Here is a 23,670-nt window from a genome sequence, read left to right as displayed (position 1 = left end):
TGGAGTGCAGGCAGAGCCGTGCTCGCTGAGGAGGAGGGCGGGCCTGCGGTGTGCTTGCAGCTGTCCCTGTCGGGGCTGCTGCTGGGAGGGGGGGCTTGTCTGGGCTAGCTCGGCTGACCGCACACCTGTCCTCGGTGTCGCTGGGAAGGCTTCTCCTAGCCTCAGATGCATCCTCACTGGCCTAGACCCCTGGGAAAGGTGTTTCTGTGTATGAAACATGCATTCTCCTGAATAATACTAGGTTACATGTGTATTTTTTGCTTTGCAGTTGAATAGGATGGCCAGTGTTGGTCAATTGGTGGGAAATGTTTCATCGAGGGTCTGTTTCTTATTTTTCAGTAAGGCCTTGTGAAAAAACATCAGTCAGGACCGATGAGTGGGAGCAACATGAATCTGGAGCTCAGGCATGTATGGTCTGAAGAATCCCGAGAGATTTCTCTGCCCAGAGAAGATGCTATTCGCTTAGGGTGGTGCCTTCTGACCTCTTCTCCTTTCTCCCACCTTGTTTGAGATGCTCTGAATGTCTTAGTCCTCACTGCTCTACTTCTGTTTTAAAAACCTGTTGGCCTTCTGGGGTGGAGGGACCCTCTCTTCCTGACAGGTAGTTGCCCTGAAGCGGGTTGTGTCCCTGAGGAGCTCCCTTAGGTCCTGGGAACCAGCGAGAGGCTCAGTTCCCAGGGAGTGATGACAAAGCAAAACCAAACCCGAGGCCTCTCAGAACACATTTAGGTATGAAATTTGTCTTTAGTATGTTTTTTTAAAAAATAATTTTCTAGCCAGAATATGTATTTCCAACCTACTTGATATTAGTGTGTGCTGAGTGTGTTCTCGGGTAGTTGAGAGACACTCCCTGGTCTGTCCTTGACGTGGCAAGGCAGAACTTGCTGTGGCATTAGTGTTTCCCGCCTTCTTGAGGCTGAGGGCGTGCGTCCCCTTTCGTTCAGGGAGGACTGGCAGGTTAGAATGGGTAGTGTCCACTTGGGGTGCAGAGTGTGGAGCTTTAAAATACGGATTCCAGGGTTCCCCTGGAGAGTTTGACTTGGTTAGCGTGAGTCCCTCAAATTCGAGTTTGGTGAGGTCGGGAGAGATCTGGCTGGGAGAGGGGACTGTGGTGATTTTGCTTGTGCTTGCAGGAGACCCAAGGGTCCTGCCCAGCTTCGGATGGGCAGGGCGGGAAGTGCACTTTCTTCTGGACTTCTCCTTGCGGGACCCGGCCAGCCAAGCGCTTGGGGTAGGGGTGGGGGTGGGGGGAGGCAGCCATGGGGACCCTGCAGTGATGCGGGGCCTGTTGGGATTGTTCCTTTTGAGTCCTTGTGTGGATGGTGAGGGAATGCTTTTATTTTCTACTTAAAAGATTCTGGGGGTAGTTGGGGGTCCTCAGATGAACCTCCTAACCTATCCCCTGCCCTTTTCTTGGAAAAACTGAAGCTGACAGTGTGGAAGACTGGTGCCTTGACTCAGTTTACCATCTAGACACTTTGCCCCTTGGCTCTGAGTATTTAGGTACTTTTATTTTGGTAGTCATTTAAAGTGTGTAGTAGACCTCAAGATACTTGCCTCTGAATACTACCTAGCATGTCCATCTTTAAAATGAGAACCTTCTCCTTTAGTTTCCAGAACAGTCCTTCCACCTTTATCATTTATTAGGACTTGGAAATTTTTGAGGAGGCCGGGGTGGTTATCCTGTCAAGTGCTCCATGGTCTGGGTGGGACCTGGTTCAGGTTAAACATTTTAGGTAAGAATTCTACACGAGTGGTGATCTGTATTTCCATGGGTCCTACTGGGAAGTACTTAATGTGGACCCTTCATACTGCTGGGGCTAAGTTCTGTCACTTGGCTAAGGGGACACTTGCCGGGTCTCTGCACCCTAAAGGTGCCCTTTGCCTTTGTACTTAGTCTGTGATCTGTGGGTGGTGCTGCAGAGCCTTTCACCGAATGCTCTTAGCATCCCGTGGTGACCCTTCCTGAATTAAGTACTACCGTGGTGGCAGCCAGGTGGTCCTGGGCCTTTTGGCATGCGCTGCCTTTGGGACATCAGGTTCTGGTCAGGAGCATTGAGGGTGGTGTTTGGCATCTAAGACGGTTGTGTGTATTTTGGTCTGTGGAAGAGATTACCTCTGCGTTCAAGAATCTAAAGATGATACAGTATCGTTTGTGGATTTAGCCATTCACTTCTCAGCTCGGTATTACCTTTGTGCAGGCTTTCCATCCAGCTAGCCACTATCAGTCCCCGTTTCCTACTCGTGCCATGAGCTGCATTTTATCCATGTGGACTTCAGGAGTGAATGGGAAAGTTAATTGAAAAGGGAGAAACAAATACAGAGAAGACATGGTGTGTATGAGGAGGAATGTTAGAAATGCAGAGAGGTAGAAATAAGTGTTTAAAACTGCCTATCAGCAGCTCCATGGTAATGGTGACTGTTTGCTGAGTGGCTGCTAAGTGCCGGGACAGCCACAGCAGGATAGCCCTTGCACATGGAGGGGAAACCGAGCTGGATGGAGGGTCAGCAAGGTGCCCCACGGCTCATGTTTCCTCGGTGGTGGAGCTGGTATTTGAATCCAGATTTAGAGAGAGGCCAGAACTTCTAAGTTGAGAATTCCTGGTCACCTGAAACCAGGGAACGATGCAGGTGCAGGTGGTGGGTGCTCTATGCACGGGATGGTGAGGGGCCCTTCACGGAGACGTGCGAGGCAGTCTGCTTCTTAACCGCCTTCAGCTGGAGATGACCAGGCTGCACCGCGCAGCTGGGGGGCAGGATTGATGTGCGGTTTAGTAAGTTTAATCGCACAGTTTTAGCGTTCTGCATGTCCTCCCATCGTGTTTGGTATGATGTATAACTCAGTGTAGTGAGGGATTTATAACCTGGAAAAGACTTAGAACCAGCAGACCATTAGCAACTTTATTTAATGCTTGAATAAATGCCATTCTTGTTGGCATTTGCTAATTGTTTCTCAGTGGGGAGTTTATTAAATTGGCTATAGTGTAAAACTTTTTTTTTTGGTCATTGTCAGGAGTTTAAAAAACATTAGGGACTGAGACAGGGCCACTTAGGGGATGGGAAGCGTGTGTAGTGGGCCTCACATTGTCCCAACTTTGATATCTCTGCCAAGAGAAGACCTGGAAACTTACGTTCTTCTAAGATGAAACTTAACATGTTCAGGATGTCTTTCAGCATCTTGTTGGGGTCGCAGTGTAGAACTAGCCCCCGAAGAGAGTAGAGGGCAAGCCCTGTTGCTGGGGGTGTTCCTAGGGAGACTGCTATCCCGTTTAGGTAGAAGGAGATCCTTTGACCATTTATTGGATAGAATGGGTTCAAAGAAATTGAAGAGCAGGTTTGAATTTCATTGCAAGTGGAGAATGGGGGGAAGTGTTTCTTCCGGTGATAATTAGTGTGTACACAGTTGATGAGGGTGTTCTTGAGCTCTGCTTTGCCCTGAGGGGCGCACATGTGCATGGCATGCTTCTCTGCAGCCTCAGGAGCCTTGTGAAGCAAGTAAAGTGGATATGTGTACCTGGGATACAGGGCAGAGGCTGTAAGTCTTGTAAGAGGGGCAGCCGCATGAGGCTGGGATGTAGAGAGAGACCCTTCAGATGGCCAGGCTTGAGAAGGTGAGCAGGCAGAGACCTGGGTGGATAAAGCCTGCTGCAGCTTCCTGGCTGGCCTTGGTTGAGTTGAACCAGTGAGACATCCTGGATTTGATGAACTGTCCTAAAGAGGAATTAAGAGAGATCAGAATTGTGGCATTCTGGGTCTTCCTTTCTTGGGGTATGTGATAACCTTGAACTTGGACAAGTTTTAGTTGGAGATTATAATAGGCAGGGAAGGGTGCTCCGTCTAGACAGGTGCCCAGGCATTCTAGAACACATTGAGAATGGAGACCAGTAGATAAGAGTGTTCCAGGGAGGGAGTGCGCTGGCAGGCACATTGTCGTCCTGCTCTGTCGTTGTGCTCATGTGAGCCGCCTTGGTACTTCTCTTGAGATCATCCTTATCTGAACATCTGTCTGGATGTTTTGATGGCGTCTATTCAAGTCTCATGTCAAGCACCAACTACTCTGTCTTTGCTGACCACTTAAAATTTCTCTTACCGGTGGAAGTTCTGTTTGCATAGCACTGAGCAGTTTATTTTTTATATTTTTAAAGATTTTATTTATTTGACAGAGACACAGCAAGAGAAGGAACACAAGCAGGGGGAGTGAGAGAGGGAAGCAGCAGGCTTCCCGCGGAGCAGGGAGCCCGACGCGGGGCTCGATCCCAGGACCCTGGGATCCTGACCTGAGCCGAAGGCAGACGCTTAACCGACTGAGCCACCCAGGCGCCCCTAGCACTGAGCAGTTTAGAGAGTACTTTGTCATTTGTCGTTGTAATAGCTGATTGTCCTGAAGCCCTTTGGATTTTCACCTAAAAGTCGTCTTCTGATCCAGTTCCTCCTCTGCCCCACTGGGGCTCCCTTCCTTTGGGTCCTCACAAAAGGGAAGGATTTAGTATATGCTTGCTCTTCCTCCTGGCTCCTTGCAATAGCTCTGTATCCCGGTTTTCACTAATTGTGTTGTCTGGTGATTAATTTTTCAGTACTTTTAAAAATGTAAATTTATCATCTTAGAGCCCACTCCTGTGCGTGACTCCACAGGACCTGAGGGGCAGGATGGAGAGAGGGGTACTTTGTTATAGCCGTGTGTGGTGGGATTGGCCATGTTCCCCCTTGGTGTTCAGTGGGCAGGGTTAGTGTCTAGAACTTTCCTGTCTGCTGCACTGCCCCTTTCCTGGTGCTCTGGCCAGAGAAGGCAAGCTTTTCTTGGGGCTGTTTTTTATACTCTTTGGCGCATCTGGGCTTGGGGCTTTTTGAAGTAAAACAAATCCCACAAAACCCAGACAACCCACTGCCATGTTTCTTGGGCCCCGAAGAAAGCCAGTCTGCTTCCCTCCAGCTCTGAGTTATCTTAACATTTCTTTTGTATGTAGTGCCCAGGGCTTTTAGCTGTACCTTGCTGGAGGAGTAGGGCAGTGTGTTTCATCTCCTTAGTGTTGTCTGTCTGTGGGTTCCTGTTCCTGTCCGTGGATAAAGGGCCCGTAGCTGACGTGAATGTGCAGCTGTGTAGCTGAGAGAGAGACAGGCCCAGAATGGCTTCACTGCAGGGCTGAGGCTCGGAGCAGGTGGGAGAAATCTGGGGGGAAGGGTCTGGATGCCCTCCATGAGCAGGTAGAGGGATGCCTCTGTGTACCCCAGGTGTCCTATCTCCAGCTCGGGGTGATCTGGGCTTGAAATTGGTGCTGGAGCTCTTAGGGTATTTCATTTTGGGTAGAACTGCCTCCTTTTTCCTCTTCTGTGTCTGTTATGTGGGTCAAGTAGCACCTGGAGCTAGTCATTTGTTAGGGACCCAGGGTAGGCAGCTGGCTCTCCTTACTGGGGTCTTTCCTTCTAGCAGCTGCTGGAGGACGGGGCTACTTTCCTGTCCTGATGCTGCTGCACTGGCTGAGGTGCTCGGGGGAGGGGGGGTGCTTTCAAGTGTTGATTGGAACACCTGGCCTTCAGGAGCCCATCTACTTCCTGCTCTCAAGAATCCCCTGAAGCCTTCTCTAGATTGCGTATGGCCTTTAGCCATATAGCCGACAGCACTGTGATAGATTCCTTTATTACTTAAAGCCTCTTCTGTCATTTTGGTGGATTTACCATCTCTTGAGACCTATCTCAAAGTTTGAGTTTTGTAACTATTGGCTCTAAGTTTTTAATGCAGTGTACTCATTACCTTTGTGGCTCTAAAGTTTGCACCTAACTTATTTTAAGCTCTAGGAGGTCGTGCATCTGCCCAGACCCCTGTTTGGCAACTGGTGGAGGGCTGTACTTTGCAGGCCTGCCTCCTTGGCGCTGGCGGGCAGGTTAGGGGCCTGGTGTAGGCTTGGTGGGGTGCCGCGTCCGTGCAGTGTGTCTGAGACCACTGCCCCTTCCCACTGCCCTGCTTGCTGTGGACCTGCACACATGCATGCACGCCGCCGAGGAAAAATGCGGTGACTGATCTGCCTCCCATCTTTGTTCTCCTGGGACCTTTGTCACCCAGTCTCTTGGAGCCTGGGAGCCTTGTTTCCTTCCTTTGTAAAACGAAGTTGTCATGAGGTCTTCACAGCACCCAGGGGCCTCCCTGCCTGGAGGTGCTTCAGCCTCTCTGGTGGTTTCTGCTTGTGACCATTGCTCCTCCATGGAGGGTGAAGACTGATCAGTGCTTTCATTGTGCTGGTTATCTTCCTGCCCTCCTTAGGATTTTGTCACCCCCTTTCTCACTGCCCCCCTTCCTGGAAACTCCCTAAAAGATGTGTCTGGGGTTTCTTTTTACATGGGTGGTCCCTGTCCTTTTTCATGGTTGGGTGTTGATACAGTGGAAACCACAAAATCAAATATGCTGTAATTCTCATTTTAAAATGAAAAATCATTTGGGGGCATGTTGGGTGACCGCGGTATGTATTGATAGAATCCATCGTCAAACTTAATTTTATCCCTGGAGTGTAGGAGTAGGCAGAATTAAGAACAAAACCTACAGAAGCCAAGGAGGCAAAATCCCTGCTGCGTCCTGTTCTTCACATATCCCCATCAGTACGGACCATTTGCATTAAACTTAAATAGCATGACTTAAAGATTCTTCTCTACTCGTCTCATCACAAAATCAGATTCCTTTTGACAATGTGATAGGACAAAACTGTATTTTTAAACTTTGCGAACCACACTCCAGAACTGTGCCAAAAGTAAGTTTCTTGCATCACAAAAATAGCTTTCTCAGAAACACCCTGGAGGAGCCGACTCGGTGTGTTGAACATGCTTGGCCAGCCGCACCTGTGGGGCTCTCTCCGCTAGCCCTGAGACTGTAGAAAGCATTTCTTTCTATTCCCTAGTGTTTTCTTCTTGGGTCTAGCCAGGGGTGTCCTCAGTCAGTGGCATCTTTCAGGTGTGCGTGCCCTACTTCTTCAGGAGGGATCCTGGGCCCGAGGTGGTTGTGGGTGGTCTGTGATCAGGCTGAGTTTGAGTTGCTGCGGTTGTTGAGCCTCTGGGGAGGGTGTGGACAGTGGCCGAGGTAACCTAAAGACCACCACTGCCACGGCTTTCGGCATCCACCCCCCGGTTTGCATCTCTGCAGCCCGGGTGCTGTGTGGGGGGGACCCCTCGGGTTTGCCCTCGGTCTCTGTGCCGCTGTGCCTCTGTGGCTGTGGGTTTGGGACATGTGACTCCAGGCCAGCCACATGCCGCTCAGATGGCAGGCTTGTTGGCTGTGGCCTGGGGCTGCTTTCCCTCACCAGGAAGAATGTTCCCGAATCTGTAGCCCACACTGAGGGAAGGAGACTGAAAAGATGGCCCCAAGCTTCCAGTTTCTGAGCTGCGGCTCTTACTTTCTTGACTTGTTAGTTACACTAACTGGAGCTGTTGTAAGCCAGTTTGAGTTTCACTGGCAGTTGAAAGATTTGACTGATGACATCTGTGTTATGTGAGGTATAACACGATCTATTTTGTGCTGTAAAATTTGCCTCTTTATTCTGTGGAAGATAGTTCTGATTTTCAGTACTAGTACTTGCGTGAATTCGGAAGCCCACCAGTGTGGGGGTGGGAGAGCCTTGCAGGTCTTACTAAATTGGTGACCTTATTAAGGGAACCCTGTCCCCTACTTTGTCAGGGGTGTCCTCACCCTGACAAGGATGGCCGTTAGAGCTGACCTGTCTGGTTAGAAGGTGTGGATGTGGCGAGAGAGGTCGCGCACAAGGGTAGGACTCCCGTGGTGGGTGGATGCGCTGGTGGTGTCCAGCACTGTTCTCCCTCCTAGAGGCGGGGCCGCTCTGGGGCCTCCTCACGGACGGTACGGCTGTGCGGGTGTGCAGTTGGGCAGTTCCTGAGTCTCAGGCACCGCGGTGTCCTCTCCATTGCGTGCTTGCGTCCCTCCTCTTCATCGGCCTCACTGCTGTGCAGACTTGAGGAGGGGCCGCCCTCCACAGCCATGGTTTGGACGCAGCCCCAGGGATGCCTTCAGGCCGCCTCTCTGAGAGACCAGAGCTGTATTGCCCCAGTGGGGCTGCTTGGAACTCCTGATGCCCACAACCTGTAAGGGAGCTGGTTTTAGCCTTGGGGGCTGAGTGACTTGTTCGTTGTGTAGACATGATGAGTAGTAGGGCACCTAGAGGTTAAGGTGGTGATGCCCTCTGGTGCCTCGTCGGGCACCTGGCCCAGGTTGTCTCTCTGTCCAGGGCGGGTGAGCAGGAACGAGCTTTCAGGCTGGCCGGCAGGTTGCTTCTCGGAGGCCGCCATAAAGCCTCTCCCTTTAGCACTGACGTGATGACCGTGCCCAGAGTTTGGGAAGGGAGGGAAACTGTGTTTCCTCTGGAATGAGTAGTACTGTGTGGGGAACAGTTGTTCCTATTTTGAGTAACGGAGAAGTCTGTGTCCCAGCCAGCTAAGAGGTTTCAGCGTTTACTCTTTAGTGTTGACATGGCCAGACTCTAAGTGACCTAACCACTTCCCTTAATATCTTTGTTGTTTTGTTTCTCTCCCCTTCAAGAATCACTTCCGCTGGGAGAAAATGTGGCATTTGGGTGCAGAGCCAGTTCTTGCCAGATAGTTAATCAACAGCCCCCACATCTCCAAGGCTTAGAACACCAGAGGTCTTGTCTACTGGTTACGGTTAGCTGCAGATAGGGTGTTGCTATGCTCTGAGGCTCCGCTTTCTCCCAGGATCCAGGCTGATGCAAGGCCCAAACGGGAGCTGCTACCATTCTCCTTGAAAGGAAAAGACCAGGGAGGTTGGTTGAAACACCCCAAAGCCGCCTCCAGCTTCTGCTTGGGGCTGGTGTGCATCGTCCTGCTCGGAGCTGGTGCGTGTCCATGTGCTCATATCTCGTTGGCCGGAGCCCATGGGAAGGCAAGACAGTGGGTGGGGAGTGAGTGGGGGAGCGTGTTCACACAGCAGCTGCAGTGACCTTGAGTTAGACAAGAAGTTGGAAAATAGTGTGATGAATGTGACAGTTCTCGATCGGGTCAGTATCTGCTCTTAGAACTTGTGCCTTTGAAACCTATCTATTTTATAACAGTATTCTGTTGGTTAAGGCTTTCCTGAAAACCATGGTGGCTCCTTCTCCTAAAACAGCCCTCCTTTATCTAGGTTGAGGTTTATGCATTTGGGTGTGCTCGCAGGTACACACAGGGGTCACCCTCCTGGCGCTGCCCTGCCACATGGATGCTGGTGACGCTTGGTTGACCTGTGTGCCACAACTCCATCTTCCCGAACGGTGAGCCTCCCTGATGTCTGGTGTTAGTTCAGGAGCTAAACTGGATATTAAGTATGACCAGATAAATAAGGAATAGGTCAAAGTAGAATATTTTTAGAGGACTAGCAAAAGTTAAGGCTGGGAAGGTGAATCTGGGCCAGATATTCAGGTCTTTGACGGCCTGTGTTGACCCTTCTGGTGATGATCACTGACAGTATTTCTGGGGGTGAGGGGTCAGGGTGGCAGGTGCTCTGAGGAGCTGGTTTCTCTGGGCCTCTGCCAGGCAGATCTGGGAGGGACGCTGGGCAGGTGGCCTCTTGGGCCAGATGGCATACTCCTGACCCAGATGGCGCACCTTCTCCCTGCTGCCTTCCGCCTACAGCTGAGTGTCCCCACATCTGAGAGCACACATGGCTTTCCCCCTCTTCCCGAGGCCCTTCTGCTCTCTGGTGGCAGGTGCTGCTGACCCAGAGCTGGCAGCGTCGGCCTATTCTGCGGGCAGGCTGCAGCTCGTGCGGGCGCGCTCGTGTGCTGTCCTGCCTTGCCCTTCGTCCTGGTTTGGATTGGGGGGCCATCTAGCCTGGTTTGTCTGTGGCGGTCCTGCTTTACATCTGCTCTCATGGACTGACTTCTGATCGAGCCCCTGTTAACCTCCGAGCGACGCGGCGTGGCCGGCGACTGTGTGCTGCAGCGACCGCCGCGCCCAGCGGGCTTGTGCTCTGCCTGTGCTCCACTTCATGTCTTGTCCGTGCTGCTTTGTTCAGAGCCCTTTGCATCAGTCTCCCCTTTCTTTCAAGGTTCTCTCCAAATTGTACCTTGTTCGGGGACATCCAGGGCTAGCTGGTGTTGGTAGAGAAACAACCTGGAACCTTCGTTGGTGGCTTTTGGTGTCAGCTGGCTTAGTGATGTGCTCTTTTGTTGAGGAAGCTAAGTTTAATCCCTCTGTGGGCTCCCCCAGCGGAGGTAGGGGTTTGGTCTGCGAGAGGAGCTGGAGGACACAGCCGCATCCATGCCGAGAGCCTGTCTCTGCCCTGCCCTCACTGCTTGGTCAGGAGGTGTCCCTGGAGGTGTCCACTGTCCCTGATGTCCTCTGCTGCCCGCCTATCCACCTGGGGGCGTTTGGCTAAGCCCAGGGGGGAAAGTATTATACATTTAGGAAGATTGTGGCAGTGCCCTGCTTTGATTGAATTGAATATGTTCTTGGCTAGTATCTTTCTGGTATTTGGCATCTTTCCCCTGATAAAGGAAGTCGCTAGTTTTGGGATGATTCTGTCATGCCTGTACGTGCATGTTTCTCTTCAGACCTCTCTGCCTGTAATTGTACGTGTGGAATACACTTTCATCAACTTGAATTTCGGAACATTTTATCTTAATTTTATCTTAATCTCCTGCTTTTTTTTGGCGGAGGTATTGGTGGAGAAAGCCACAGTCTTCGTTCCTTGGTGCGGTACTTGTTGGTAGATTTGTGGTCCTATCAGAGCTCATTCTGGAGGCTACAGCCGTAAGGGAACCCCATGTTCCTTGGGGCGTCTAGCAGATCCTGAGTTGGGGGCCCGCCATGATGTGGGAGAGCGCTGTGTGTAGCTGGCCTGCAGCTGCTGCCTCCACTGCGCCGGGTCCAGGGCGGGGACGGCTGGCCCTCTTCGGGCTGCAGACTGTGTCGGCGGGTTCCTAACAGCCCCTTCTGGGCTGGGGAGGCGAGACCCCCAGCCCGAGAGTCTCAGATTTAATATCCTTTCCCTCCTGTTGCAAGGAGGTCTGTCTCCCCAGTCAGGACCTTTAGCAGGGTGGCGCCGCACCCCCCTGCTGCTGGCAGTGGCAGTCTGCTCTGCAGGAGCCCCACTCACCGCAGCTGCCCTTGAGGCTCGCGCTGCCGACACTTCGCCCTTTGATCCCTGTGCTGCTTGGATTTTGTGATTGTTTCCCACTTTGTTAAAAATGGGCTGGGGTGGGTCTGCCGGGATTCCCACCCTGAGAGTTAATTGTGTGAAAAGGCTTTGAATAGTTGAATGTTGGGCAGACAGCGCAGGGAGTGATCGTTTTGTGGAAGCATTCGCAAATAGCGGTGGCTGTTCGGTGACAGTGAGGGTCCCCTGGCAGCAGGTGCAGCTCGCCCCAGCTGTGAGCAGACCCGAGCGCAGGCTGGGGGGCCATTCTTCCTCTTCCGTGCTGGTGTATTTCCCTCCAGGAGCCTTGGGGTGCTACGGTGTCCACACTGTCAAGGTGAAAAGGTGTGAGCAAGAGGGCTGGCTAGTCTGTCAGAGGCAGCAGCTTCAGGGGTGGGAATTCTGGATGGGAACCCAAGTACTTTGATGGGGTTGGGTCCTCTCCTGTGGGAGCTGGGAGCTGGGAGCTGGCTGGTGCAGAGCAGTGGAGGGCGGGGCCAGAGGGTGCATGGGGCCGCTGCGTGCTGCGTGCGGTGTGGACGCCTGCACTCCCTTTTCTGCCTGGTCTGTGAGGTCTCTGCTCCAGAGCACCCCCAGTTATCGAGGATGCTTTTTTCTTGGTAGCTGTGTTTTAGAAAACAATTTTCTTTGGTAAATGTAATTACTGATACGTCACTTTTACAGGAAACCACAGGCTTGGTGTGCAGGATTCAGAGTTTTTAAATCTCGTACATTCTCCAACATACGAGACATTTGCATGTTGCTGCTTCCTGTCCTTGTCATCGCCAGCATATGTTCTTCCTTCCCATGCAAAGGACGAGGAACCGGAGGTGCTGAGGGCTTCCGTGCCTCCTGTAAACGGAGGCTCTACCAGGCAGGGGGCAACCTTCCAACTGAGAAGGGCAGGCAGCTCCCCTTGGTTAGTGCGTACGGAGGTGCTGTGGAGAGCACTTCGTGCCTCACTTGCAACTCTGCTCCCTTCTATCCGCCTTTCCCTGTGGTTTGTGTTTGCTCTGTGTCACTCTTGTGTTTCTTTTGACATTAAATTTACTGATATTTTTAAAAATATATTATTTTGGGGGGAAACTGGTAGGAAAATTTTACTTTGAGAATATTGGATTCTGCTATACATTTAATTCACTTAGATGTGAAAGTGAGGGTGAGTTTTTGGCAATATGCTTTTCCAAGATCTCTGGGATATTGAATGTTCCCTCCTTACTGTCTGTATGGTGATGGGGGTGAGCCTGCCTGGGGAGAAGATTCACACCTTCCTTGTCTCTCCAGGGGCATGTTTCTCCCACTGGCTGCTTGGAATTGCCTGGGGAGTGTTCACATTTTGATGGGCAGTTGCTCCTTGGAGATGCCGATTTAATTGGTCTGGGGTTTGGCTTGAGTATCTTGGTTTTCTAAATTCCTGGAGACCTACCATGCGGCCTCCCCTGAGACCACTGTTCCCAGTGCCACTTGAGGAAAGGCGGACCTTGGGGTTTGCTTCCTTCCCTCCTGCTGGCTCGTGACCCCAGCCAGGGTGGACGGGGGCTGCTCTTTGGGCAACACGGTTCGGCCATGAGGGTGGAGCGGGTGTGCTCAGGCACTGGGTGTCCCTGGATGTCCCTGGATGATTTAGTGTGCTGAGTGCCACGAGGGTGGAGCGGGTGTGCTCGGCACTGGGTGTCCCTGGACAATTTAGTGTGCTGAGTGTCCTGCTCCTACAAGTGGGCTGACTTTTGCTGAGATCTTCCTGTAAGAGTCCTCATGAGTCTTTGCTCTTGTTCCCATAGGACAAACTATATACTTGAAGATTTTTCTGATTTTGGTTTTTGTTGAATAGATTCCTGATTCAGGAAATAGTTTGCTGTCTCTTTCTAGAGAAGGGTTTTAGTCAGAACATTTCACTGATCCAGAATGTGTGTCTTTCCTCAGTGGCAAGCGTTTGTCTCCTCTCATTGTGTAGTTTCCTGTTAAGAAATGTGGTGCATATGTGAATTCACTTAAGTTCTGATGTCACATTGAAGCCCATTGGCAGGCAGCTTCAGCCAACCAGACACTTCCTGGTATCCAAGTAAGAAAGATATATAGTTCTGGAATAACAGGAAACTTCAGTTTTCAACATCCTGTTTTTCTGGGTTTTGTGACTTGCTGCTGCCTCACCACAATGAAGGTTAGTAGACTTTTTATATAGAATTTTTCTCATAGAATGCCACACATTTAATTTTTCTATCTCTAAAATGAGAACTTTAGAGCTGAAAGACCTGCAGATTAGCTGCTCCTGCATTTCACAAGTGAGGGAATATTCATATTCTACATATAAGGAAGCTGGGGCCTATTGAGGTTAATACTAATACTCTTAATTCTCTAAAAAAAACCAAAAAAAAAAAAAAACCCCAAAAATTAACATTAAAAAATGAAGGTGGATGTGTCAGCCTAGATCGCGCTTTCATTTGACTTGGAATTTCTTAAATATCACAGCAAATGAATTACATTCTATGTTGTAGGAGCTGGTTCTAAAGACGCTCTGTTCTGAGGGATACCTTTTACAGGAAGGATCTGGCATGAAATCCGCCTTCTTGTGTATGTCCGCTGTGAGAGAAATGGCATCGGGACCTGTACAGAATGCGTTGATGCGGCCACACTTAACGCTAGGGCTCTGTTCAATTTCTTTCAGCGTTTAGAAAGGCAGGCTGTGTGTTCAGCTCCTCCCTTGACTCCATGATTTGATGGCCTCCTTTCTTGAAGTTTTTCAGTTTTTGGTTTTTCTTCTGGTTGCCCATGTTTAACTCGACCTCACGATTTTTACTCCTTTCAGAAATTAAATGCAAAGACTATTAACTGAAGACTTTTTGAGGGAGGCAGCAGTTAGATTTGGAATGGCTCCTCTTAGCGGCTCTTGACGTAGATGTCCCTTAGTGACATTTAGCAGCACAGGGTGAACGGGTGGATTGATTGGTACATTTTTCCATTCAGCAAGCATTAGAGTTTTTACTGTGTGCTGGCCGTTTTGCTAGATGTTAGGTGTTGCAAAATCTGGTTTATAGATTTTGCAGTGTAGGGCGGCATCCGCTCGTGGAACATAAAGTTGTCATTGTCATGAGTGTACTGGGAGAGCCTGGTTAGGGCACCTCACCAAGTGTGGTGGGGAAGCGTGGCCGGGAGAAGTCCTGTGAGAAAGAGTTGAGGGATGGGTGGCGGGAGGCAGGAAGAAGAGGGGGTGCCTGGCAGGATGTGTGAGGTGGAGGAAGAGGAGGTGGCAGGCAGCCTGGAGAGGAAGTTGGGGCCCTCCTCCTCCTGATACTCCTTCCTGGGATGACTGGTGATACTAGTGCGAGAAACTTGGAAGGCTGTTGACATGGTTTACGTTTGGGTATCCAAATACATGTTTGTCATCGACATCTCTGAAAGATATCTTTTCATCATTTTTCTGGCGCAGTTGTGGGTGATTTGACTAGAACTTTTTTGGGGAGGTTCCTTGGTGGTCAGAAGCTATATGTCGTCTTCGGGCAGTATTTGGGAGTGAGATCTGTGTGTGCTGGTGCGTGCGCACACATCGTAGAGCAGCTGTGAGGTATCCAGGCAGGCTGTTTGTGCGTATGGGTGCGAGAGCGCCAGGACCGACTCTCCCGTGTGCCTGGTCTGTAGGCGCCCGCGGTTGGAGGAGGTGCAGACTTCCATAGTCCTGGTCTTGCCTGGGGTTTTCCATGGAGGATGGAGGTGTCCCCCCAGAGCTGTCCTCCTTCTGGAACCTGCTTCTGTTTTCCCTTCCTCGTGCGGTCAGTTCTGTGTTTCTCTTGCTGTGCTTAGCTGTGGAACGGACTGTGGCTGGGACGGGATGGCAAAGCCAGCTCAGCCCCACCGAGGGCCAGCAGCTGCAGCTCCCTAGCTGGGACGGCTCCTCCCCGGCTCGCCAAGGGGGTCTGGGGCCATGTGGGGGTTGGCGGTTGTGAAGGCGGTCTCACGCCCTGTGTCCCGGATCAAAGCGTGCCTGAATGAGGGAACTCTGGTGGGGCCCCTGCCCCTCTGCTGGAAGTTGTGTTCACTGGTCTGCTCCTTCGGGTCAGCCTGCATCTTTAGGACTTGCTCAGCGAATCCTGCCATGGTCCTCTCACTGCTGGGAGAACTTCATTTATCCTGCACCCAACGTGTAAGACCCTACTAACTTGTTTAATTTTTCCTTTCAGACATTTGATGCAAATGATTTGTATCAGGGGCAGAATTTTAACAAGGTCCTCAGTTCCTTAGTGACTCTAAACAAAGTAACAGCAGGTAAGAATTTTTTATTGAACTTGAGGGGGTGGGAAGATAAAAGGGCAAAAACATTTGCTTTCTGGTTGGCAAGGCAAAAATGAACGTTATTGGATTGTAAAAATAAGCTATCACATTACATATTCGGTTGTAATTTTTGCTTTTTTTTTTTTTTCTTATTCTATCAGTCATCCTCTTTGGGCCTCTGGTGGATAGTAGGTATTTTCCTTTCTGTGGGCAGAAAGATGTCTAGTTGAAACCATAAGCAGAGGAGAAACGTTTTTCATGTGGGCATACTCATGGGCTGTCTTGGAGATAGAAGCACTTTCTCTGGGTTTTTATTAAGTTTATGCTGATCAAAGCTCATGTCTCGGGAGCAGATCCAGGGACTGTTTTTGAGGTGTGGTCATGACCAGGGAGGTGGCCAGTGAATCGGCCCCTGAAATAAACCCCTACCTGGGCCAGGCCTCCTGAGGGTGATGAGGATGCCCAGACTATGTGCTTTGCAGTGTTGTGAGCCTGGGTCATCCCTCAGTGGAGGGGGCTGAATGGAGCTGAGCTCCCAGACACTGTGAGGACAGGAGAGCTTCTGTGTAGATTTCTTGGGGGGAGGCCCCGCCTGCCCCCTGAGCACTGAGAAGCTCTATCTTTAGGGAGCTGTGTGGGTCTAAAAGGATTTAGTGGCTCTTGTGTTTTAAAGTCCTTTTTCTTTTTCCATTTACCTTTATACATTTTTAGGTTCAGCTTTATGGGAACAAGTTAGACCTTGAGATCTCTTGATAAAAAACCTCAAGTGTATTTTGTGAGGGGCTCTTGTCATTTTCTTCCTGGCCCTTCAGATTGGGTGTGGGGGAACAGTCAGAACACTGTGGGCTGCAGTCCCAGCTTGGGGTGCGCAGTGCTCAGGGGCTCAGGTGCCCCTTCCTGGAACTTGTTTGCTGGGTGCCATCTCCTGCCCACAGAGGTGTAGGGTGGGGGGCCGGGGTTGGGGCACCACCCAGAGCCCCTGCCCCTGCCTGTCGTCCCCAGGCAGGACTTTTGATGCAGCTGTGTTTTCCCAGCTTGACTGTGTGGTTTAAAGCTGAAAATCTCCTAGGGCTTTTGAGGTGGAAGTATCTGGGGGAATTGGCTCAGTTGAAAAGTTAGTACCTTACGTGAGCAAGTGTGGGGAGGTCGGTGACGATCTAAATCCAGGAGGAGGGAGAGAGACCAGGATGGAGAAGGGAAAGGGGTATGAAGATGTACATAGTTAGAGTCATCCTACCACTTGAGGTTTAGCAGACAGAACTTTAGGACATTTTATAAGGTTGTTAGTCATTGAAGCTGCCTTCTTTATCCCACACTGTAATGGAGGTAGCTTTAATGTGAACAGCCAGACTAGGAAGAGACGTGTGTGACGGTGGGCGTAATGCAGCGACGGAAACCTTAGAGCAGATCATTGGAATTGAATGGAGAAACCGAGGCAGAGCGGGCACAGTTGCATTTCTTCGCCATGTGGGTCTTGCCTGTGAGCTGCTTTAACAGCCACCTGTGCCTCAGTTTTGTGGATGCGTCCTGGGACTGCTGGGGTTCTCCGTCGGACAGGGAGAGAGCAGCCGACACAGAGGCAGTCTGCCCCCGGGGCCGCCTCCTCTGGTGGCTGCTCAGGAGGGAGGAGGACCGCCGCTTGCTCGGTCTCCGGGAAGATGGGGGGGGCGCCGTGGGGCAGCTTTGGTCCACGCCCTGGGGCGGGTGCCCCCATCACGAGCGTGGCCCCGACCTGACTCTCCTGGGCACGATACCGTTGTTTTTACCCCTTCTTGGGCACGAGTATTACTCCTGCACCCTTGAGAGCAGGGGACACTTAGAAGGTGTTCTTGACAGAGACCTGTTTGGAAAGCTGCAAAACAAACCTGATAAACTTGGTACCCTTCCTTTCAGTGTTGACACTGGAAGCCTCTCAGCTGGAAAGGGCTCCCCCCCTTATTTTATTTTATTCTTTTAGAGCGAGAGCGTGCCTGTGTGCAAGAGGAGAAAGGGGCAGTGGGAGAGGGGGAGAGAGAACCGCAGGCAGACTCTGCACTGTGTGTGGAGCCTGACGCAGGGCCCCGTCCCACGACCCTATGATCATGACCTGAGCGGAAATCGAGTTGGATGCCTAACTGAGCCACCCAGGTGCCCTAAGAACTTCTTGCTTTTATATTGAGCCATCTGCTCTTAAATTTTGTCCCTGAAGTCCGCGTGGTGGAAGTGACTCTGTCTTTTTAGATCTGACTTTTAAATGACTGAATAATAACACAGTTGCAGCTGTTGGTTCCAGGTTTGTAGGCCTTTTTGAGAAAACCATGTTCGTGTTTTCCCTTTACTTCTGTCACTTAAAGACCCTTGTGTTTTTTGGGTATATCGATGAACACTTGCCTTTTAACTGGACAGAAGACCGTGGGAAATAAGGGATGTCTTGAGACCCTTCCATTACACTAAACGGTCCCTTGAAAGGTAGAATTAGGCGAGAACAGGGGGTACGGTGCGTCGCCACTGTGGGCGGAATCCCCAGGAAATGCCCCCAAGGCGCTGGTTTTGTACTTAAGATTCCTGAGGCCTGTGCCTTGCTGCAGTAGAAAGCACTGGCGATTACTACAGCCTGAAGCAGGACCTGAGGGTGGCAGCGGCCTGTTCGAGCTGCTCTGCTACGGACTTAACGACCATGCTTGCATGGCTGTTCAAGGACTGGGTTTCCAGACACTGGTGTCTGTAGAGCCCGGTGGGCATCAGGAAGGACAGACAGAGGCCCAGGCAAGTGAGCCCCTCCCCATGTGCGCAGGCCTGCTTGGCTCTCAGGGAATGTAGCCCCAGTGGTGCCAGAGCCTGTGTGCTTCAAGAACAGCTGCGGATCTGGGCTTTCCTCTGAGAACTTCAGACGTGCAGTTGACAACTAACTAGGTTTGTAAGACACGGTGTAAGCCAACCCCAGCAGGTCTGACAGAAAAATAGGAACTGGAGATGACCGGTTTAAGGATATTTTTATTTTATTATTTCTTTATTTATATTTTATTTATTTTTAGAGAGCGTGTGTGTGTGGGGGGGGGGGGTGGGGGGTGGGGAGGGGCAGAGGAAGAGAGAGAACCCCAAGCAGGCTCCACGCTCAGTGCGGAGCTGAAATCAAGAGTCAGCTGCTTAGCTGACTGAGCCACCCACGGCCCCAAGGATGTTTTTAAAGAAGGCTCCCCATACGTGTAGTAGTTTTAGGAAGTTGCTAGGTTTGTGGATCTTGGTATAGTGATTTCCCTGGAAAGTTTCTTCATGGCTTCATTGGTGGTTTTAGTCACCTCCCTTCTAAGAAATGGGTTGCTAACATTTACTTGGTTGGCCCAAGTGGAGTGTCTCTCTACTCATGAAGAGACTGAGGGAGTAAGCTGAGCACTTTCATACCTGTTTACTTCAGTCCTTCCAGCAACTTTGTGAAGTAAAGTGTGGCTGCTTTCGTTCCTGAGGAAGTAATCCTCAGAAGGGTCTCTAGCTAAAAGCTCTAAGGGGATTTTTCTCTTTAAGTAAGAGTCTTTTCCTTTTGTTGCAAATAATTCCTGCTTCTTATTGCATGAAGCTCAGTCCTGGAGAAGTGGTTGGGCAGGGACAGTGTGCTGGGAATCAGTACTGGGGGGATGCTCTGAATTTGAGAGGCTTGTGTTTTCCATGTGAAGGGGAAAATATTAAAAAGTTACAAAACCTTTAAGAAATTTGAAAATTATACTAAGGAACTGATGAATACTTCTGTCCAGTTAATTTCTGGAGAGCGTGCACGCCGTTTCTGCGGTGGGCAGTCAACTCTGCTGCACGCGTGGCCCACTTCGTTGCACCTTCCGTGTGTCCCCTGGGGGCTGCCCCCATTGAGAGTCCGGTGGGCTGCAAGGGTGTGCGCTTGCCAGCGTCTCAGCTCGCTCTTCTCTCTGCACGACCTTTTCAGACATCGGCCTGGGAAGTGACTCCGTGTGTGCCCGGCCCTCATCTCATCGGATAAAGTCTTTTGACTCCCTGGGAGCTCAGCCTTCACACAGTCGGACTTCAAAATTGTTCCAGGGCCAGTATCGAAGTTTGGTAAGTTTGAATTAATGATTGGAGTATGTTGGGGAGATGAGTGTGTGCAGGTATATCCAGGAAGGTGCGTGTGCCCCTGAACTGAGTGCTGCCCAGCTGGGGGGTGCTTTGGCTTTGTTCCCACGGTTCCTTTACTTGAGTATGGCGTTTGCTTATCACCACATTATCCACATGTTGTGCTTGACTGCTTTTGAGAAACTTGTATATTTTGGGGGCTATATTTTAAGACTCCTTAGATGTGTTAATCTAGAGAGATGGTGCTTCAAAGTGTTTCCCAGATCTCTTGTACTTTATTTGCTTTGTGCAAATGTACAGAAGTATGGGAATAAGAAATTTAGTTGCGTAAGGAAGAAATGGCTAACAGCTAAAGAATCAAAAGGGTGGTCTTTCTAAGCATGACTTAAGAGTGCTTTCCTGAGTCAGGATGTGATTGGTGAAGGAGGGACTTCCTTCTAATGGCTGGTGGGGATGTGGAAAGGGAACTGAAGCGAATGGTTATCCTGGGAAGTGAAGAAAAATCCATGTCTGAGTTGTTAGGATACAGGCTGTGAGCAAAGAACATAGGGCGAAACCACGAAACTGGACAGAGATGAAGTACAGTGCTGAATGGGGACCGTGTGCTGAGAGGCCATCCCGCGGTCCTTGTACAAACATGCGGAGCCCTCTTTGGAGTTACTGGGTGATTGCCCTTAGTCGTGTGACTTCAATTCCATGTACCACTTTAATAAACCTGTGTTAGAGACAAATGGTCTTGCACACGAGTCTAAAGCGAACCCAACTCCTGAGTGTTTAGGGACCACAGCTACGTTGTCTGCTTCGACACAGAAAGGAAGATAGTTAAGTAAGCTAATGGTGACCCTAAAGAAAGAAATAGGTTAGAGTTGTATTTTGTGGAGGGAATTTGACTTTAATTCATGAAGGAGGATTGAAAAAGAAGCTATGGAAGGCAATGTAATTTTTACATGTTCCTGAACTTTTTGAACACAAGCTAACTCATGGTTACTGGTTTCTCCTTAGAGCGGCGCCATTACCGTTTCTGCTCTTGTGTATGCTGTGCTGTGTGCTGCTGTTCCAGGCACTGTCCCTGCACTGCTCAGTTAACCCTCCCAGTGACCCTGTGAGGCACAGGGTTTAACACTAGGTGAATTTTGCAGAGCACTATTGGGAGTATTTTGATTCCAAATTGGGGAAAAATACACAAACTACTTGAAAAACATTTTATTTATTTTTTTAAAAGGTTTTATTTATTTATTTGACAGAGAGAGACACAGCGAGAGAGGGAACACAAGCAGGGGGAGTGGGAGAGGGAGAAGCAGGCCTCCTGCCGAGCAGGGAGCCCGATGCAGGGCTCGATCCCAGGACCCTGGGATCATGACCTGAGCCGAAGGCAGACGCTCAACGACTGAGCCACCCAGGCGCCCCTTGAAAAACATTTTAAGTTTAGCTTTTATAAAATTTCTGAGGGAAAATGTAAGAAAACAAAGTCAGCACATCTGGGTAAAGAAATACCTGTTGCCTCACCCATTTACCTGTGCTAACTTTAATATTTTAGAGCATGAATGCATGTGAGGTGGGGGGAGGGGCAGAGAGAGAATCCCAGGTAGGCTCCGTGCTGGGTGCTGGGCAGGGCTCAGTCCCATGACCCTGAGATCATGACCTGAGCCTAAACCAAGAGTCCAACGCTCCCAGGCACCACTACCCGTGTCCATTTTTAACTACTTGTTTTTGAGTACATGAAGACTAGATTGCAAATATATAATTTTCAAGTAAAATGCAGTTTAATGTTGAATAGTGAATGTTACTGGGATCACAATAAGCATAGGATTAATTTTTAATGAGCTGGAGAAGTTTTAAGTTACACCAGAAATAAAAGGCCCTCTGCCATCCCTCCTGTTTATGATTGGAAGAGACCCCATTAGCTGCTGGTGAGCAAGGAGCAGGGGCAAGGCTTCTCTTACCACGCTGCATGAGGATGACTTCTGCCTTTAGATTTTTATGCAGGTATTCATAGTACTTTGAGGTAACTTTCTTGGATTAAAAATTATAAGGATGGCAAAATATTCAAAGCTGGGTGGTGGGCACGACAAAGAGAAATTGTTTTCTTAATTTCATTTGTAATTGTGCCAAAAAGAATAAAAAAGGAATAAACATAATCAAGGAGGTGAAAGACCTGTACTGTGAACACTACAAAACAGTGAAGGAGCTCGAAGACGACACCAACAAATGGAAAGATGCTCCTGGGTTAGAGGAGTCCATGCTGTTAACGTGCCCGTGGTCCCCAGATTAGTCTGCCGATTCGATGCAGCGCCTGCCAGAACCACAGTAGTACTGGCCCCAGAACTAGAACAAGTAGTACTACAGTTTGTGTGGAGCCACGGAAGGCCTGAGGTAGCCGGGGCAGCCTTGGGGAAGGGCAACGCTGGAGGGATCCTGAACCCCATTTCCAGGGCACACTGCAGAGCTGTGGCCGCCAGTACAGTGCGGGCAGAAGAGTAGACACAGACCAGTGGAACAGAACTGAGAGCCCAGAAATGAGCCTACGGCTGTGTGTCTAATAGAAATAAATATTATATGAATCTGTGGCAGAGGAGGCAAGCATATATAATGGGGAAAGACGGGGTCTCTTCGGACAAGGGTGTTGGGGAAAACTAGACCACTTTCTTACACCACGCACAAAAATAAACTCAAAATGGATTAAAGATCTAAATGTGAGACCTGAAATCATAAAACTCCTAGAAGAAAACAAAAGCAGTAATTTCTTTGACAACGGCCATAGAAGTCTATTTTTTGGTATGTCTCCTCAGGCAAGGGAAACAAAAAACTTAGGAGGAGTGCACCAAAATAAAAAGCTTTATCACAGCAAAGGAGCCATCAACAAATGAAAAAGACAACTTGCTGAATGGAAGAAGTTATTTGGAAGTGACCTATCTGATAAGGGGTTAGTGTCTAAAAATATATTAAGAACTTACACAAGTGAACATCAAAAAATCCGATTAAAAATGGGCAGAGGACCTGAATAGACATTTTCCCAAAGACCTGCATGTGGTCCAAAGACCCATGAAAAGATGCTCCACATCACTAACCACCACAGACTTAATCTCAGAAGCACAGTGTGAGAGAACCCCTTATCTCAATCGGAATAGCTGGTATCGGGGAGATCATTAAGAGGTGTTGACGAGGATGTGGAGGAAGGGGAGCCCTCGGCACTGTTTTGGGAACGTCAGTTGGCGCAGCCGCTGTGGGAAACAATATCATGGTTCTTCAGGTTGCAAACAGAAATACCGTATGATCAGTAACTCCAGTACTGAGCATTTGCCCAAAGGAAACAAACACTAATTTAAAAAGATACATGCACCTCTGTATTTATTGCAGCATTATTTGCAATAGCCAAGATAGAGAAGCAACCCAGGTGTCCAGACAGATGAGTAAAGGTGGTATATATTCACAATGAAATATTACTCAGCCATAAAGAACGAAATCTTGCCATTTGCAGTAACGTGGATGGACCTAGAGGGTCTAATGCTGAGTGAAATAAGTCAGAGAAGGACAAGTTCCACCTTAGTCCACTTGCATGTGTTAATCTGATAAAGGACATCAAAGGCAAAAACAAAACCCGTAGGGAACAAGCCGATGATTGCCAGAGGGGTTGGGGGTGGGCAGAGTGCGCAAGAGGGAGGAGAGCAGTAAGTCGGGGACAGGCGGGTCTCCAGCTCTACCCGTAACTTTCTGTTTTGTTGGAAATTTTCCATAATCTAAAATCAACCTGTGGCTTCCTGAACATAATTTTGTGATCTCTTGATTGTATACGGCACTGCCGTTCCCAAGGCAAGGATTGGTGTTTTCAGGGTGCTCTTTCAAAGCCCTTGGGCACACGTACTGACTCCGTGCTCGCACCTCTGGTTGGGCAGGTCTCTCCTGACCACCTTGGAGCTTGCTGTCTGCAGGATCCTGCTTCTGGGTCTCTGCATCCATCTGCTCCTGGACAGCTTTCTTGCTTGTGGTGCTGACATGTTTGAGCAGTTCTGATGTTTTGTTTGCACTCACCTGGAAATTTTAACTTCCTTACCTTGGCACTTCCCTGTTGCTTCCTCATTACTCTTTTCTTGGGGTGAGTTCTCCCCGCTCCCCACCAACAGCCTGTGCTGAGCTCTCTCCGTGCCCCTCTGCTGCACACTGGGCCCCTCCCCCAGAGGGAGGGCTCCGTAACTGCACTAGGGAGTGGGGGCCTCAGGCTG

General features: G+C 49.8%; 1 protein-coding gene across 12 annotated transcripts in view; it reads left to right on the top strand.

The window, feature by feature from the left end:
- Nucleotides 1–23,670, top strand: part of ARHGEF7 (Rho guanine nucleotide exchange factor 7) — a 130,023-nt gene that overhangs the window by 39,821 nt on the left and 66,532 nt on the right. For 5 of the 12 annotated variants that reach the window (XM_027590873.2, XM_027590876.1, XM_027590874.1 and 2 more), the window contains exons 3-4: nucleotides 15,301–15,385; nucleotides 19,305–19,435. In XM_027590873.2, coding sequence (XP_027446674.1) covers nucleotides 15,301–15,385; nucleotides 19,305–19,435 — 216 coding nt within the window. Of the gene's footprint in view, nucleotides 1–339; nucleotides 405–13,247; nucleotides 13,287–15,300; nucleotides 15,386–19,304; nucleotides 19,436–23,670 lie in introns of those variants that run through there. The other 7 variants (XM_027590878.1, XM_027590877.2, XM_027590882.1 and 4 more) reach the window with 3 other exon arrangements.

Source organism: Zalophus californianus, chromosome 3 (assembly GCF_009762305.2).
Source record: "Zalophus californianus isolate mZalCal1 chromosome 3, mZalCal1.pri.v2, whole genome shotgun sequence".
NCBI classification, from domain to species: Eukaryota; Metazoa; Chordata; class Mammalia; order Carnivora; family Otariidae; genus Zalophus; species Zalophus californianus.
Note: the sequence above shows the minus strand (reverse complement) of the source record. Positions and strands in the feature narration are given on the sequence as shown.